The sequence below is a fragment of the Danio rerio genome, chromosome 13 (genome assembly GCF_049306965.1).
Source record: "Danio rerio strain Tuebingen ecotype United States chromosome 13, GRCz12tu, whole genome shotgun sequence".
Classification (NCBI taxonomy): domain Eukaryota; kingdom Metazoa; phylum Chordata; class Actinopteri; order Cypriniformes; family Danionidae; genus Danio; species Danio rerio.
The window spans coordinates 25,974,709-25,993,607 of NC_133188.1; the positions used below are offsets into that span (position 1 = coordinate 25,974,709).

Below are 18,899 nucleotides of genomic sequence, written 5' to 3' on the forward strand. Positions count from 1 at the left end.
AGCCTCCTGTTGTTAAATATCTGATTAAATTTGTTGATTAATCCAATTCCAAAATCCCTGTTTCCATAAAAGGAAACCAATGTTCTGAATAGGGGGTAGCTCGAGATTCGAAATAGGAGATTTTAAGGAAGGAGTATAGGAGAGATTCAAATACTTTTAACAGCATCTGGATGCAGCCTTTATGATGCAAGCTGAGATTGCATCCCTCAGAGATGCAATGTCAGACACAATGCACTCAATGGAGTTAGTAACATCACTGTAATGCTTTCCATGCCAAGAGTGTTCGATACTGAAAAGATGATAGATACCGAGTCAAGTTTAAATCTATGTTGTTTCATTTTTATGCACAACCTATAATAAATAGGCCTATATTATATATTTATGCCAGCTGAATTGTTGCATTATTTTCACAAACGTTATAAAACACTAAAGTAGACATTATTTAATTTTTTTTTCTTTTTATGTGTACAAAATTTTGACAAAACCAAACAAATGCTAGCAAAACATGTTAGCTTTCAACAACGAGCCTCATGAATAAGCGTTTGTTTGTTGTCTTGGTAATCATAAATTTATCTCTCGTTACAAAAAACAACAACGATATAATTGTTGGTTTTGTTGTTTATGTATGATATAATGATCACTGCAAAACGACTCGACTGACTGATAGGACTGTCACTGGGTGGCAGTGTATCTGCAATGGCGTTGGAAGTTCCGCAAACAAGAAACAACGAAGAAGAAGTTGCTTATCATGTGATGTTTATTAATTCTACGCGGGAATCTGTTTCACTGCACAGATGAATCAAACGTTATTTACGCCAGCAATTGCATTTAATTCATGTGAAAGTAACAGTTACGTTCAGATGTCCGTCTGGCTGTAAGAATAACGTCATCAGTTTCTGGACGAAGTTCATCTTTTAGAGCAGCTTTACAGTGGTGTGAGATGCTTAAAGTTTTTGAATGAGTGTTATGCTTTTCTGCAAAGAACAAAACGCCTTCAGTCGTTTTATTCACATACGTCTACAATGATGAAGTGCAAATCCAGCCGATCATCTGTGAGTATTTAATTCAGTTCGTTTGCTGCTATATTGTTAGATGTTTTTAAGTTGTGAAAATCGGGTTGCCTTAACTAACATCTTCCTTTTAATCTTAGATGGTCAGTGGAGTTCAATCAAACATTTCTTCCTTTTTCCTCTCAAAGGTAAGGACACGACTGACAGGGACAGTTCACCTAAACATTTAAATGATGATACGTCATCATTATTTACTCACACTTATGTTGTTTCATACTTCAATGACTGTTTATTCTGTACAGCACAAAAGGATGTTTGAAGGTTAGAGACCGATAGCTCTGATCACAATTCACTTTCCTTACATTTTATTTATGAAAAAAACGTTTAACAGTCAGTATCCCGGTATTGTAATTATTGCTCCAAAATATATTCTTTTTAAATTTCTTGGTAAAAAACAAAACCTTTTTCCCCTTTAAATTCAATATATTCTTTTTTTTTTTTTTTTTTTCGAAAGATTTATGATATTTTGGAGCAGTAAACATGTCAGACCATATAATTAAAATGAGTCATTGACTTCTGCTGTCTTCATTTGTTTCAAAAACAAAGATTTCTGTACAATTTAAAATGGCATCTTTGGATATTTTTTCTGCTAGAGATACTGTTGTCATAAAAAACAAAAATGTAAATAAAAAATCTTACAGATACTTAGGAACGGTATTACAGAAAATGTTCGCTGTTTTAAAACCTTGAATTTTCCAAACCACAGTAATATTGAAAACGGTTAGCGTCCGATGCCTAGACAGATATGTTCACTATCCCAAAATATTTTAAATGTTTCTCAAAATAAAATATGTTGTGTTCAAAGGGGGAAAATTATTATTATTTTTTTACCCAGACATTTAAAAAGAACATATTTTAGAGCGGTAATCACAATACCGTGAAACCATGATATTTTTTATTAACAGATATTTATTATCAAACCGTTATCTTAATCCGGCCCATGCTTAAACACAAGACATTTTTTAAAGCTTTTTGAAAGAAAGGGCTGTTTTTTTTTTGTTTGTTTTTTAATAAAAATAAATGTACTTTTTATTATTATTTATTTTTTTAGAAACAGCATTTATTAGAGTAATTGGAGAGTCTGGTGCTATTTTCATATTTTACAAATGGCAGTTTATTTTAAACACTAGGTTAGTTCAAGGTTTTAAAATGCATTCATTTCAGCATTTAACTTTTTTCTCAATTAATTTTTTGTTTTTTCAGGTAGCGGTAAAGTCACCTAAAAAATGTGAAGTAGGAATTACAAGATCCCCTGTTTCTTTAAAGACTGGGTTTGTGAAGGACGAAAATGTTCCCTGCTCCCCAAACCCATCTGCTGTCCCAGAGACGCCTGACAGTCTGAGAATCGAGAGGCCTTCAGACACTTCATTTGAGAAACGCTCACCTGTTTCACGTGGTCTACATACTAAAGGAGTCAGGGGTAAACCTAGCCTGAATGCACGAAAGCTGTTTCAGCCACAGAAAAACAGCAGTTTAGAGTCAGAGGACACTTTTGAGTTCAAGAATGGCGTAAGTCACTCAGGCTCCGTAAAGAGGTTGTTGCACAGCACTGAAAACATACAGAGTGCCAAGAAGTCCAGGACTACTCAAGATCAGAAAATAACTGATTGTGGCCCAAGCTCAGCAACGGCCAGTCAAAATAAATTTTCTGAAACATTGCAAAAAGCTTTCTCTAAGAGTCCTGAGAAAAAAATCAAAACTGAGTCTGTGAGTTTGGAGGGTAGCCGACTGAAGGCTGGACCTTGTTTGAAAATGAATGAAAAATTAAATGGTTTCTCAAAAGACTCAGGAAGATCCTCTCATCATCTGAGCTTTAGTACTAGTGAGAAGGAGAATTCACCTACTTGTAATGTAAAGTCAGAGGCAGACATGGGTGCCGTTTCTGGAACAAATGACTTTGATCTTGTGATGTCGTATAGTTCTTGGATACAAAATGGATCTACTGAAGAAAAAGGTACTTTTCTTAACTGTCCAATTGCTAAGAAGAGGCCCTTAAATACATCTGAGCTGCAAGTGAAAGAACAAATTACTGATGGAAAGACTTTGCCTGTACCATTTGAGGACGATTTTGCCGATTTGATGGACGATTGGTTTGATGAAGGGATGGAGCAAAAATCTGAGGCACCAAAACCCAAGAAGTTCAGTCATGAGTATGAGTCTTTTATTCATCCTATTATGTTGTGCACATAAATAAGCTTTCATTTAAAACGCCATAATTCAAGTAAGGCAAGGCAGGGCAAGGTTATTTATATAGCACATTTCATAAACAGTGGCAATTCAAAGTTCTTTACATAAACAGGAATAAAAGACACAAGTATAAATAAATTAGAAACAAATAATATAAAAACAATAGAAGTAAACTATACTCCTGTATTATCTTTTATATTTTCAGGTTAAAGAGATGAAAATTGTCATTATTTACTCACCCCGAGTTTCTTTCTTCTATTGAACACAAAAGAAGATTTCATTGACCTCCATAGTGTTTTATTTCTACTATGGATATCCATGACTGCTATTTTTCAACTTTATTTTGAACATTTTGTTTTGTGTCAAACAAAAGAAAGACATTTATAAAAGTTTAGAACTACCTGAGTGTTCAGAAATGGTGAGGAAATTTGCATTTTTGGTAAACTATCCTTTTAAGTAAAGTCACACGCTATTTTCTTAGAAATGAGCTAAGCAAAATCACAAATGTGACATTGATTTTATATTTTTACTAACCATCAATATCTTATTTTGCTTGTTTTCTGTCAGTGATCCAATTGTAAAAGTTTCACTTGTTTAGTTTCTAAATGAATCAGCCGTTTTGAACAAATCATTTGACTGAATGATTCAATTAATCATTGATTATTACTTATACAAAAAGTTACTAAAATCATGCATTATTATTTATACTAGCTGCCAACACTGTCAGTATAATATTGTTTAATAATCATTATTGAGGGGATAGGGTAGTACTGTAGGTGAATTGGTTAAGCTAAGTTGTCCGTAGTGTATGTGTGTGATTGAGTGTGTATAGGTGTTTCCCAGTGATGGGTTGCAGCTGGAAGGGCATCCACTGCGAATAACATATGCCGGATAAGTTGGCAGTTCATTCGGCTGTGGCGACCCCTGATTATTAAAGGGACTTAGCCAAAAAGAAAATGAACAAATGAATGATGTATGTGTGGGTGTGAATGCAAGAGTGTATTGGTGTTTCCCAGTGTTTGGGTGCAGCTGGAAGGGCATCCGCTGCATAAAATATATGCTTGATAAGTTGGCGGTTCATTCCGCTGTGGTAACCCCTGATTAAAAGAGGGACTAAGCCAAAAAGAAAATAAAGGAATCATTATTTAAAAAATCCACAAAAACTTCAAGAAATCTGTTTTTAATCCTAATATAATTCCCTTTTCTTTTTTCCAAGAAAAAACAAAGGCATACCTGAGCATGTTGTGCTGGCCTCTGGTGTTCATAACCGATATTGGGTGCTGGATGTGCAGGACGTTACCTCGTCAAGAAGCTGCTCAGAGAAGCACTTGACCATCACTTGCTCAAAGACGAGTCAGGCCACAGAGACCTGCATTCTCAAAGATGGCTGGTACAAAACATGATTTGATTATGCGAGAGATTCTCAATGAAGTTCTTTCTATTGATTGTCTCTTTCTTTTTCTGTAGGGAAAGTACTCTGGTAACTGTAGGGGACATTATTCACTTGGAAGGGAAGTGTGTTTCCGGCTTGTGGACAATTGATAGAGACTCTGCTTTTCTGATTCTTCTGCCTGACCTGCTGATATCTGGGACCAGCATTGCCAGCAGCATTCGCTGTATGAGGCGAGGGGTGCTGGGAGAGATGTTCAAGGTGTGGAAATGTAATGTGTGTGAGTGTGCGTTCGTGCGTGCGTGTAGAAGAAAAAAGGATTTACAGTTTAGCTCAACTTTGTCAGATTGTTAAAGGTGTAGCATGTTGCTATTGCACTTCTGGATCAAAACACATGCGTATGTTGTCAGATTGACCACCTCGACAGAAGTATTGAGCAGCTAAAGGCTATTTTAAGGCTAATTTAAATTGTGGTCTAAATGAAGGCGATGGAAGGAATATTTTACGGAATATTTTTATATTAAAAGGGGTTTTTGTCCTAACCAATACCTGGAATTTATATTTTAAAAAGGGCTTCTATTTTTTGCATTTTGCAGCTGAACAACAGAAAACTTGATAAGATGATCAACTGAGGTACACCTCATGTGCTTTATTCAGCATTAAATGGTAATAATGGGAGTTTGAAGGCCGCTTTACATTACATTTACTGCCATACTACTGAAAGCAGCAGCAGATAGTTAACTCAGATCTTGAAAGTAAAATAAAACAGTTGAAATAGAAGTTCAGAACCGTGAAATAATGTAAACCAACACATATCAGTGATTCAGCATCTACATTTAATAATGTTAAAAAGGTTTAATATGTATTAATTCAATTATAAACCTTACCATTTCTTTGAAATGGAGTAAGTGCACTATTCTTTGCTTCTGAATGGTTGTATTGTCATGTTTCGTCTGGTGCAAAGAGCCACATTGCTTATAACTGCAAATCTAGTCACATAGTAGCCGCATTTCCACTTTCGGGCCAGTACAAGCCAGGGCTTTTATCGGGCCGGGCCAATCGCCCGGGAGGTTGAGCAGTGAGGCCGAAATCAAGTCGCGTTTCCACTGAAGGGCTAGTAACTCGCAACCTTGCCCCCAGAACGTCCCCCGAATCAAACGTCACACAACCCGCCCACTTCAGCGGGAATAAGGCAGATAAAGCACACTATTACATCATCACGAAACAATTCAAATAAAGACAACCGAAACAAACAAATGACCCGTTACTGTACAGCATTACATTATATGTCTATACGCACAGGCCTGTGTGTTCTCATTCATCATATTCATTTACTCACCGATCGACTGTTGGCATCGAAATCGAGTGGTCTCGCCACTAACTGAGGGACCCAGCGCAGTGAGCGCACCATCCATAATATAAAACCACTGAAATTCTCTGTTAATAAAGACAGAAAAATGAAAAGAAAAAAGAAAATGTATTTTATAACATTCTCGTTTAGATAGACGCCGTCAAACAGTCAGCCCAAATGCTCCGGAGAGAACAAAAACATAAATTTTCCCTATAGGCTATTTGACACTTAGCGATTCCCCTTTATTTAAGGATATTTAAGGAAAGTGTTAAGTATTACAGCACATAAGAGCAAGAAATAAAATATAGAGTATGTTTCGTTGCGCTCAGCAGCTACCTACTAATAAAGCTCTTCATGTATTTAAGAAAAAAAAGCCTACAGAAAAAAGGGTAGCTTAGTTTCTGCTTTCACTCACCCAAAATGCTCTGTTTGCATGATTTGATTAATATCATCGTATCCAAATACTTAATAAATAATATTTCAAAATTTCTCCGGTGTTTATTGTTTTTAGAAAATATATTAAAAAAAAATTTTTTAGATAGGCCTTTGTAAAATGAAAGTTTAATACGGCTTAAAACGGTTTAATTTATGTATTGTATATACCTAAATTGGTTTAGCTTTTGTTAGTTTTATATTATTTTATTTTTTTTATGTGATTTTATTATATCAGATATTTGTAATTCTTTAAATAATTTTAATATAGCTTAGGCTATTTTATGAAGTTATGACACTATTGTTTTGAGCTTACAAACGTGGACAGGACATCTGTACAGTTTCATGTCTTTCTGTTGTGTTCATATTGTGTGTTATCTCCAAAATAAATAACAAAAAGAAAAAAGCCGCGCAGCATCAACAGAGCTGTGAAGGGAGGACACTTTTCCTCGGTCTCACACACACATACAAGCATCTAAACACGCACAAACTTACCTTTTAAACTTGACAAAAACTCTCGAAAACCTTTACTGTGTGCTGTGTCTTTAATTTGGTGTAAAGATTATTATGCGTTATTGAAACATCAAGCCCAAGGTATTCGGCGGGCCGAAAACAGCCGGCCGCTGGCCCCAAGAAAGCCCCGATTTGGCCCGATTAAGCCCCGGAAGTGACAGTGTAAACGCGACTGGCCTTGGCTCACCCTGGCTCGCTCACTTTAGGCGTGATAGTTGAAATGCGGCTACTGTGTTGTTAGGACACAGGGTTACAATGCAACATGCTCACCTATTGTTTGTGTTTCCAATATTTATGTCATTTGCTAATTAATAACCACCTCATGTTGAACTCTGAATCTGTGTCTCATTTCGGAGTCTGCTACTGTCCACTGGAGGTTGCATTTTGGTCATGGGCGCATGCTTTGAGAGCCTTTCTGAATGAAATATGTGGTTTTCAACCAAGGCAACCCGGGGTGCTGAAATACATTTGGCTAAACTGGCAAACCAAAGCAAAGACAGGGTACCAGCATGTAACTCACAGTTTCTAAGCAAAATATCTGACTTCAGCATTGTTTTTCAGATAAACCAAAATGTTCACTTAGACATTTCTTAAATTATGGTATTTTTATCCTTTAGAAGAGTCAAAAAATTACATGCAGCACTTTAAGGTGTTTGAATAAATCTGCCATGAAAACAGTCAATGGGTGTTGAAACAAGTTCATGATTAGCTGTAATAAGTAATGTGAAGTCTAAATGTCAATTTAGCTTTTATTTCAGTGCTGATTGTCAGTTTAGTGTAGCAGTTCATTTTAAACATTATCTTTATTATTAATTATTATTTATTATTATTAAGTATTATTCTAACTTTTAGAGTTTTCCGTATTTAGCATATATAAGCATATTAAATCTGGAAGTTACATTTTAATGAAAGTAATGTGAAAATGTGTTGTTGTTTTTTTTTTTGTCTGTTTTAAAGAGTAAGATGGTATACATTAGTAATATATTATTTTTAAAAGTAACTTTACTCAACACTGAAAAATTGTTGTGTGTGTGGTGTTGCTGTTTTTAAACAGGCATTTGATGGTGGATCCAAGCAGATGTTAAATGGTACAATAGTTCATGATATCTTTCAAAAAGCAGCCATGTCCTCAGATTTCTCCTCAGAGAAGATACAGACATTTGCCACGGAGGCCTTAAGAAGCCCCAACTACCTCGGACAAATGTAAGTACTCTCCTGTAACTGTCAACTCCACCTTTAGTGGCAAACTTGGGCTGCCATTTGTACTTGTTTGCCTTAAATTTTAGTAAAGCAGCTTTTGACCATCGTAATACTATATGTTATGATATTGCCTTGAAATGGATGTAAATGACACAACTGGCTATATATTGTGTTTTTTCATGTTTCATTAAATTAGGTACAGTCTAAAGCTGACTCAGGCTGACATGAGACAGGAAGTTGAAGAATATCTTCCCTCTATATCTGAATGGGCAAAACAATACCTCCACACTTCCCCACAGGCAGGACAAAAACAGCTGACTCTAAAACTGTGAGTGTATTATTTATATACTTCTTTTAACAAATGTTTATTGGATGTGTCATGCAGTCTGCTGTCAGCATTTTCTGGTTTCTTCAATGTAATATTATGGATGAAGTTAATGGTTTATGTGGTTCTTTGTTGTTAGCCCTAGTGATGGGGCTCTGAGCAAACAAGATGCTTCCAGTAGCGTGATGGTTACTGATTTTGTGGACATTGAGGAGAACATTTGGTGTCCACGTTTTGGTCTGAAGGGAAAGATTGATGTCACAGCTGGAGTTAAGATTCACCGGAGAGGCAGGAAGCCCATGGAAAGAATTGTGCCACTGGAGCTGAAAACTGGCAAAGAGTCTAACTCCATTGAGCATCGCAGTCAGGTACAAAAACACAATCACCTATGGAGAAAAAAAGAATTAAATTATATATATATATATATATATATATATATATATATATATATATATATATATATATATATATATATATATATATCACTACTTGTTGCTTGATGCTTGACATATTGTTTGTATTTTAGGTTATTCTGTACACACTGATGAGCTCAGCTAGACGTTGTGATCCAGAGGCAGGTTTCCTTGTCTACTTGAAGACTGGCAGTCTACATCCTGTTGTGGGCAATCACATGGACAGGAGAGGTTAGATTTATATAGAGGTTTATACTTGTAAAGGACAGAAATGAAGATTCTGTTTACATTTATGCATTCTCATGTTGTTTTAAATACAAAAGACATTCTTCCACCTTTGAAACCTAAATTAAGATATCTAATCTATGGGAAGTCTTTCCTTACATTTAAAGACTATTGACCCAATACTCTCTGACACTTCAGAACATCAATCAAGAGGAAAAAAGGTGATTGCTTCATAAATTGAATCAAGGGATTTTATTTAGATATAAACATTTGTCAGCAAACAATGTTTGCAGCCTTCAGTTTTGTTCACATAAGCTCAAGCGTTCTTGCTTGGTGTATGAGAATAATGAGGTTCATTCATTCCTGTCAGTCCAACGCATTTGACCTTCAGCATGAACCTATGAGGTGTGTTCATATGTGAATAAAGGCCTGAATTATATCTGTTCATTAGGTCTTTGCATGTCTTCAGAAAACTTTGATTAAATATCTTGAATTTTTATAATGATCAAATGTTTTGCTTTCATTTGTGTTCTGAAGATGATCAGATTATGGGTTTGGAATAACATGAGACAAAGTAATTTTTTGTTGAACTAACCCTTCAGTATTTTCCTTATCATAGAGCTGATTAAAATAAGGAACTCATTGGCCCATCACATTGGCAACAACCTGATCAAGGTGGATGGGAAAAGTCAAATGGCCCAATTGCCTGCCATTGTATCTGACCAGCAAACTTGCAAATATTGTCCTCAGAAAAGGAACTGTGCAATTTACAACAGGTGCCATTTTCTACTCTTTGCATGTTCTCTTCACAATTGAAAAGTCAAACAGTTCTTTAATGTCATTGAGCTACTGCCAAAATCTATCATTTGTTTAGAGCTGTGGAGAGAGATCCTGTGGAGAAGTGCAGTGAAAATCCACAGGCCTTTGTGCAGTCAGAGAGTGAACACCTCAGTCAGGTGCACCTCCAGTACTTTAGCCACTGGCTGCTGCTCTGCTCACTGGAGGCTCTCACCATGGAGAAAAAAGGAGGTCGGCGTAATATCTGGCTTCAGACTGCTCAACAGAGGTGGGTGTTTTTACTTAATTAATTCTCAGAAAAAGGTACATTATTTAATCATTTACTCACTCTAATGTCATTCTAAGTCTACCTGAAAGCCTTTCTATTCACCTTTGAAGTGCAAAATAAAGATATTTATAGTTAAAGCTGAGGGATTTCTTTTTCTCCAGTATAATGTTCCTCCCACCAATGCTTTTGAGCAAAATGTCTGTTTAATTTAAAAAATACATTGTAAATGCAATCTATATAAACTGTGAAGGTTAAAGCAAGACACATTTTCTCACATGTAGACATTGATCAGTACACTTTCACAGAGCAGTCAAATCCTGAAAAGGGTTTAACTTGAATTAAATTGTTTATTCTATAATATTATCTCTTCCAAGATTTGGATCAAGCCATTCATAAAAACATTTTCATACATTTTAAGGTCCTAAAAAATAAATGGTTTTTGATAGAATTAATTGAATGTATTTGCTGTTAGTTGCATCCCTGTTCTTATGTTGTTTGGTTCTCAGGGAGAAAATTGGTGGCTGTGCGGGTAACATGCGGTTAGCTGGAGGCGTTAGCATTCTGTCTGATGGTGTTTACAAGCACAGCTTTGAGAGGAAGGAGGGCGAGCAGACTCTTACTGGCCTGATAGTGGGTGATAGGATTGTTGTCAGTGATCAGGACTCTGTGCTCATTGGCCTGTCCACCGGATACGTCACAGAAATTGCAGTTAACCGAGTTACTTGCTCGCTGGACAAGTAAGTATCTTCTTGTGATTTTTGTTCTTTTTTTGTTTTGTTATTAATTTACTAGAATCTATCAAGTATTCAAGTTAGGCTACAAAATACCTTTATTCTACATTCAAATTGTTGCAGAAACCTTTCCAAGTATTCCTCAAACACTGTTTTCCGACTGGACCAGGATGAAGGTGCAGGTGGTCTTAGCACTCATCTCGGAAACCTTTCTATGTTAATGGAAAACACTCCAACAAGGTCTGAACATCACCTTAGTTCTGTTTTCCATCTTTAAGTGTTTCACTGCTAATGTTTTTGATACCATTTCAAACTACATATGTTTATATTTATGCAGTGAAAGACTGAGAGAGTTGATTGTGGAATTCAGGCCTCCTCAGTTCATTGACAGCCTCAGCAGTGTTTTGCCACGAGATGCCAAGGACATTGTGGCCAACATTCTGAAAGGTGCATTCATACACTGCCTTCACCCGAGAATCTTATTACATTTAATAGCAATAAGCTGACTTTTTCTGCAGTGAGCTGCTTTAAAGCGTGCCCTTGATGTGCTAATTTGAATAATAGAGCTTCTCCACTCCTACTTAATGTGTTTTAATTAAATGCTGCCTCACAGGACTCAACAAACCCCAGAAACAAGCAATGAAAAAAGTGCTTCTGTCTAAAGATTACACGCTTATTGTGGGAATGCCGGGTACTGGGAAAACTACCACCATCTGTACACTGGTAAGCTTATCATGATTTGAAATTATTATGTTTAGTCACTAGCTGATGTATGCGACTTTTGGGTTTAATATTTGGTCTGTATGTTACACAAGACTTTTTATTCCACTTGAAGTCAGCCAAGGTTTTTTGCACTAAAAAGTCATTTTCTTTACATGACTTTTACTTCTAGAAATGACCACATTTCTAGAACTGCTCGATCGTGCAGATTCGCACTCTATAACATCAGAAAGATCCGACCCTTCTTATCTGAACATGCAGCTCAACTCCTTGTTCAAGCTTTTGTTCTTTCCAAACTGGATTACTGCAACTCTCTACTAGCTGGGCTTCCAGCTAACTCTATCAAGCCTCTTCAGCTGCTCCAGAACGCAGCAGCACGAGTGGTCTTCAATGAACCTAAACGAGCACATGTCACTCCGCTGCTCATCCATTTGCACTGGCTGCCAGTCGCTGCTCGCATCAAATTCAAAGCTCTGATGTTTGCCTACAAAGTGACTTCTGGCCTTGCTCCTTCTTATCTACTCTCACTTCTGCAGATCTATGTGCCCTCCAGAAACTTGCGTTCTGTGAATGAACGTTGCCTCGTGGTTCCATCCCAAAGAGGGAAGAAATCACTTTCGCGAACGCTCACGCTCAATCTGCCCAGTTGGTGGAATGAACTCCCTAACTGCATCAGAACAGCAGAGTCACTCGCTACTTTCAAGAAACGGCTAAAAACTCAACTATTTAGTCTCCACTTCACTTCCTAATCTGCAATTGCCTCTCTGGATATACCACTAACTGTACCCCAAAAAAAAAATTATAAAAAAATAAATAAAAAATACTAATACTACTAATACTTCCCTTCTTAGACTTTACAGACCTGAAACTTGCCTATAGCACTTATTCATTGTTGCTCTTAGTTGTGTAAATTGCTTCCTTGTCCTCATTTGTAAGTCGCTTTGGATAAAAGCGTCTGCTAAATGACTAAATGTAAATGTAAATGTTTTACTTCAAATGAATGTTAATGTGACCTTTATTTCGCACTTTCTCCTATCACAGGTGCGAATTCTCCATGCTTGTGGCTTCAGTGTTCTTCTGACTAGCTACACCCACTCTGCTGTGGACAACATCCTGCTGAAACTGAAGAGGTTTAAGATCGGCTTTCTGAGACTGGGTCGACCTCAAAAAGTCCATCATGAGATCCTGCCTTTCACAGAGGAGGCATGCCGTGCCAAAGGCATCCAAACTCTAGAGGAGCTGGAACAACTGTACAGCAGAGAGGTAAGGCACACAAGTGTAGTAAAAGAAACTACTAACTAAACACAACTAAAAACTGATTAAATAAGCTTTCCTTTGCAGTATGGCTTTTTAAGATATGACCATTTTTGGCAGAGGTGAGGTACACCTGTTACAGGGGGGTTCAAAAAAGATTTACATATGGTGAAATCACTTTTAAAATTGTCCAAATGAAGTCCTTAGCAATGCACGTTACTAATCAAATAAAAAAAAAAAAGTTTTGATAAATTTATGGTAGGATATTTTTACATAATATTGATTTTTTTTGTTAATAAATAAAAATAGATTAAAAAATAGATAATTATGGTATTGCTTAAATTTATCACTGCAACACAAGACTGGATTTGTACTTCTGATCTTGTAATGTGTTTTTGCTTTAATTTCCATTAAAAAAAATCTTTCTTGCCCTGAACATTTTGAACATATATCTATTAATAATATAATATGAAAATATTTTAATTACTCTATATTTTGCTATTTTTACATGATGAGAAAAAAAACACTTACTTAAGCCTCAATAAATGGTTATTTTTCAGCTGATTGTGGCCACGACTTGTATGGGTGTTAAACACCCAATTTTCAGCCGCAGGCGCTTTGACTTCTGCATCGTTGATGAGGCGTCTCAGATCAGTCAGCCTGTGTGTATAGGTCCACTGTTCTACGCCCAGCGCTTTGTCTTGGTGGGAGACCATCAACAGCTTCCTCCTATTGTGCAGAATGCTGAGGCCAGGTAATGTGCTTGTGTCCTCATTCAGGTGAACTTCTGAAAGATATTCACAATTTTACTTTGAATGCCATTTGTATCTTAGCTTTTTAGTTTTTGTGAATTATTATTATTATTATTATTATTTTTTTAAAGTCTTACTAATATCATTTATTAGCACAACTTATTGCTTTGTCCAAAGTCTTTGCACAGATTTTAAATGGTGTGTATGTATGTATATAATTTTTTTTTTAATTAGGTCCTTGGGCATGGATGAGAGTTTGTTCAAACGTCTGGAACACCACAGGGATGCTGTTGTTCAGCTGAATGTGCAGTACAGGATGAACAGGTGAGGAGTCTGACAATTCACTTATGAGGTTGTAAAATAGCATGAGTAAGGGATAATCTATGGCTGTGCATGAAAATAAATTCAATAATGCACAACATGGAGGCAAAGAAACACCTGACACACACAATTTAAATTACCTTTGCATTAAATAGTGTTAATCAGCATCTTCCAGATCAGTATCAAGTATTCATAAAGATAATGATGTAAAGAGACCATATGCAAGTTTAATTTTACAAACTAACCTTTTTAAATCTGAAATATCTGTAATAATTTTCACAACATCCATTTGTGACTGTACAGCTCCAACACTTGTTGTTTTGTGTCCTTCAGTGCGATCATGTCTCTCAGCAATGCTCTGATGTATGAGGGCCGGCTGGAGTGTGGCTCTGAGAAGACGGCAAACGCAGTGCTTCAGCTGCCCAGTAGAGCTCAGGCAGAGGAGGAGCTGGAGCTGTACGTGTGTCAGCCGCAGTACAGTGCTTGGGTCCAGGCCGCACTGGAGCCCAACAGTCCTGTCTGTTTCCTGGACACCTCTGAGGTCAGTCTGTCATCGTTTTGTTTTTTACCCAATTCATAACAAGAAACATAGTGACATGATCCCATTTGTTTTGAAAGAAAAAATGTCGATTTTGGTTGACCTGAGTAAAATGTTTAACTAATCATTGCAAGCAAGTTGAAAACCTTTAGCTAATCAAAAGCTTTCTGGGCAAACAAACCAATAAAATAAAAGAGCAGTTAAGTTCATTTTTGGTTATGACAGTTGATGTGTATGTAGCACATGGAAAGGAAAGTGAGGACTTTTATGTACTATAAAAAGGTCACCTCCAGGGTGATCGGGAGTAATTGTTTTGTTGTTGAACGGCCATAGTGGTCATGCAATAAAGGAGAGGAGTTTGAAACTGTGGTTCTCATTTAGTAACAGATTATGTCTGTGGTTCTTGCGTTCATGAAGTGATATTTAATCTGTTGAAACAGTTTTATCTCCAAAATACTAATGAACCTGATCTATTATTTGTAAATTCAAATCTTGTGTGAAAATTTGTGGAATGATAGCAGTGCTGTAGTTTATGTAGTAACACTATTCACCATTTCAGTTGTTAAGTTTGTTTTTGCCCAATTGTCATCTGTGATTTGCATTTTCTGATGTCATTTTCAGATTTGCAGTCTAGCCATAAAATTAAAGCCAAAGCAATAGGAGGGCATGTTTTTTGTTGACATGCCGCAATCTGAACCTTTATTGCCTCTCATGGAATCCCAGAAAAGTTCTTGCCTTATCATTATTATATGATGTAGTTTTTTATTTGCAGGTTGCAGCCCCTGAAACTGTGGAGAAAAGTGGGATCAGTAATCACACTGAAGCTGTTTTAGTACAAGGCCTTGTTACTCTGCTGCTTAAGGTATGAACATGTCATTTGTTGTATGCAATGTAAAGAAATCTTCTGATTTTTTTTTTTTTTCTCTAATGATTGAAAATAATGTGTTTGTAGGCTGGATGCAGAGCATGTGATATTGGGGTCATCGCTCCGTATCGACAACAGCTGAAAGTTATCTCCAGTCTGCTTCAGGGAGACGCCTTTAAAGCACTTGAAGTCAACACTGTGGACAAATACCAAGGACGTGACAAGAGCGTCATCATCGTGTCTTTTGTTAGAAGTAATGCTGAAGGCAACGTAAGTGGTCTCATTACTGAAAAACGAATATTTAAGGGGCCTGTTACTGTTGTTATTATCAGCAAAGTGTAGTATAATTGGAGTTATTCACTGCACAAACATTTGCATAATATCCATCCTCTATAGCAGGGGTCACCAAACTTGGTTTTGAAGGGCTGGTGTTCTGAGGAGTTTAGCTCTAGATTTCCTCTACACTCCTGCCTGGAAGTTTTAAGTATACCCAGTAGTGCAGTGGCCACACCAGAGTTTAAGCTTGCAAAATTTTGTTGTACAGCGCTGCTAAATGAGGTGGGATTCAACAAGATGATTAGACATTAAAAAAATCGAGCGATTGGTCCATATTTGAAATTTCTGTACAGAGAGGTCATGGTTTGATCTTTTATTTGTCTTACGCAGCCACATGATGCGATTTCGCATGTCAGAGTTCACCAAGCTTGAACTTTCCATTGCAGGCAACTGCGAAACTTGTCACACGAGCTTGCGTTTTCAGTGTGTCACATTCCTATGTGTATGAATGGAAGTCTATTGGGGAGAACAGTGTGACCGCAGCTTTAAACTTTGATTGGCATGTTCTGGTGTTTGATTAGGGTTGGAGCTAGAATCAGCAGGACACCAGCCCACCAGGACGAGTCTGGTGAGCCCTGCTATATAGTATTAGACAATAAAATTCCCAAATTATATTGTGTTTAATCGAGTATTGTAGTTACTCAGATGATCTACACATTCAGGTAGAAATTCAAAGTACAGATCTGTGCTCACTGTGCTCTAATGGCACATATTGCTTACAAAACACTGCACATTGAAGGTTCAAATAAAACTACAAACATGTTAAATTCTTTAAAAACTACAAACATGGCCGATGTGGCAAACTGATGATTACGAATAGAGATTTAAAAGGGTTTAAACTATCTACCCTGACGTTATCCATGTTATATTTAATCTATTACAACATTGTGAACTTTTATAAAGATTGATGCATCATTAAAGCAGCAAAAGCATTCAGCAGATTTTTTTGCATGAAACTCCTCTGAAAGTTTAATGTGCCACTTCATCAACAGCACAGTAGGAAATTAAATATAAAAGAAATGTGGAGGATGTAAACAAGTGCTGATTGACAGGGCCATTTGAATTGTGACTAAATGAATGTAACTAAGCAACAGAACAAACTGTGATTGAAGCAATTGTAAAATTGTGTGTCCCAAAGCTCTTGGGCTCAAATCTCCTTCTTTTCACAAAGGCACCTTCTGTATACTTAGTTTACCACCTCAGATTGTGGAAAAGCTGTGTTTGGTAAGCTTTGATTTATCATGTGACTTTCTCATCAGAATCTGCCTATGATAGCTGTAGACAAATTATCAAATTATCAAATGTATTAAATTGTTAAAACCTGTATTACAACGATATCGTATTTTGGGACTAGATAATACTCTAAAAAGTATACTGCTAATACTCTATTGTTACTGTAAATATATTAACTCTGTAAAACCTAAAAATTTTTCTGCCAGATATAGGATGTAACGATTTACCGTGAGCTGGCTGAAAATCGAATCCCAGCACAGTCACCGTTTTAGTTTGATATATTAAGTCTTCTTCAGTTTTTTTTTTTTTTTTTAATAGTAATTGAATTATGGCAGAAAAGTTTAGCAAAAAAGTGCAGCATTTAAGAAAAAAAAAGAGCTCTTCACCTTAAATTTGTTTCAAATTATATAAAAAATTGTGACTAAATCGTATCAAATCGTGAGTCAGGTGAATTTTTACATCCCAAATAGATATACATGACATTGATAAGTTCTGCTAATGCCTGTAAATTTAATTCATTTCATTTTCTTCTCCCTATTAATGAACCATTTACCATGACTTTTTAATACGTAAACTTCTGATTTTCTCCAATTAATAGTTATTAGCAGGGCCAGACGGAATCTGCGGACGTTTTTTGCTATTTCTGCTGAGAATTTTGGTAAAAATCTGTGGTTTTCTGCGGAATTATTTTAGGAGTATTCAGCGGAGTATCATAACTAAAACCTTAATATATTAAATAAAAAGTAATAAATTACTGAATAAAAACTGAATAAATTCATATTTACACATTTACTAAAGTAAATAAACAGAATTAATAATGGGCTAAAAATCTCCAGAAATCTGCGGAATACTGCGCGCGCAGATTCCATGTGGGCCTAGTTATTAGGCAGTTATCAATAATTATGGATGTAGAATAAGATAATACATAATTTGTACTCTATGAGTAATAATATACAGCCAATGCTTTTATAATATGCATGTAATATTTGTTCCTAAACTAAAGTGTTGCCATTTTTCAAAGCAGTGTACACTAAAAAATCCTGGGTTCCACACAATGCATTTGTGTTAGGATAACATGAAGGAATTAAGTTAACTTATTAGATTTTACTCATTTAGGCTGAATGAACATAAAACAATTAAGTTTTCCCAAAATATAGTGGGGAATTGTGTTCTTCAGCCTATTTTAAATAAGTCATTTGAAGAAACTATTTTTTTGAGTGTAGGTTTGTAACAAATTTGCATAACTTTTCAGCTGGGAGAGTTGCTCCAGGACTGGCGTAGGCTGAATGTGGCCATCACTAGAGCCAAACACAAGCTCCTCATGCTGGGCTCTGCCCCCACTCTTCGCCGGTACGCACCGCTGGAGAAACTTCTCTGCCACCTTCAGCAGGAAGATATGATATCCTTCACAACCGCAATAAAATGGCAGAATCTCATCACAGGTTTATCCAGGCTTTTTAAATGACCTAGCTTAACTTTTTTTTTTACCATATTTTTAATTTCTCCTTAACTGAAGTCACATCTTCCAGCTACCTCCTGCTGCACACGAGGGACTACCTGGAGTCATCTTCTGATAAAAATAAAAACCTCTTGTAAACTGTGTGCTACATCACAAAGATAATGCTGTGAACAGTTACTTGAAAAAAACACTTAAGTAAAATAATACATACGATTCAGATAACTGTACTGTACTGTTAATATAGTTGCCTTCATGACTGAATAGCGAAATTAATTTCTACCTCATGTCACATTTTTAAAGTCATTATAGTTTTATCCATGTAGTGTCTAGACCGTTTTGAACATGTGCATTTTATATATACAGAAATATATAAATGTAAGTATTTATATTTGTTTTTCTTACATTTTTCAGAATTTTAAGGTTTTGTTTAATAAAATATTTCACCAATTATTACATTTGGCATTACTTTTTCTCTAAAATGGTTTTGAATTAACACAAGATAAACAAAAAATATTTTA

At 36.1% G+C, this 18,899-nt stretch overlaps 1 protein-coding gene across 1 annotated transcript; it reads left to right on the plus strand.

The window, feature by feature from the left end:
• Nucleotides 1-772: 772 nt before the first annotated feature.
• On the plus strand, nucleotides 773-18,831 carry dna2 (DNA replication helicase/nuclease 2). The gene is made up of 23 exons (XM_682882.10): nucleotides 773-1,052; nucleotides 1,151-1,198; nucleotides 2,274-3,220; nucleotides 4,474-4,647; nucleotides 4,725-4,908; nucleotides 7,998-8,146; nucleotides 8,340-8,471; nucleotides 8,608-8,836; nucleotides 8,995-9,112; nucleotides 9,726-9,882; nucleotides 9,981-10,172; nucleotides 10,679-10,909; nucleotides 11,027-11,143; nucleotides 11,241-11,350; nucleotides 11,517-11,626; nucleotides 12,665-12,886; nucleotides 13,438-13,631; nucleotides 13,864-13,953; nucleotides 14,284-14,491; nucleotides 15,261-15,350; nucleotides 15,441-15,623; nucleotides 18,175-18,321; nucleotides 18,443-18,831. Exons 1-23 carry the CDS (start codon nucleotides 1,023-1,025, stop codon nucleotides 18,494-18,496), a joined length of 4,116 nt encoding a protein of 1,371 aa, XP_687974.6. The 5' UTR covers nucleotides 773-1,022; the 3' UTR covers nucleotides 18,497-18,831.
• The last annotated feature ends 68 nt before the right edge of the window (nucleotides 18,832-18,899 follow it).

Excerpts from the sequence above, each read along its gene's own strand:
- dna2 (XM_682882.10), top strand. The coding sequence starts at position 1,023 with ATGATGAAGTGCAAATCCAGCCGATCATCT. Across the intron at positions 8,472-8,607 it reads AAACAGCTGACTCTAAAACT|CCCTAGTGATGGGGCTCTGA; the intron begins GTGAGTGTATTA and ends CTTTGTTGTTAG. Across the intron at positions 13,632-13,863 it reads GTGCAGAATGCTGAGGCCAG|GTCCTTGGGCATGGATGAGA; the intron begins GTAATGTGCTTG and ends TTTTTTAATTAG.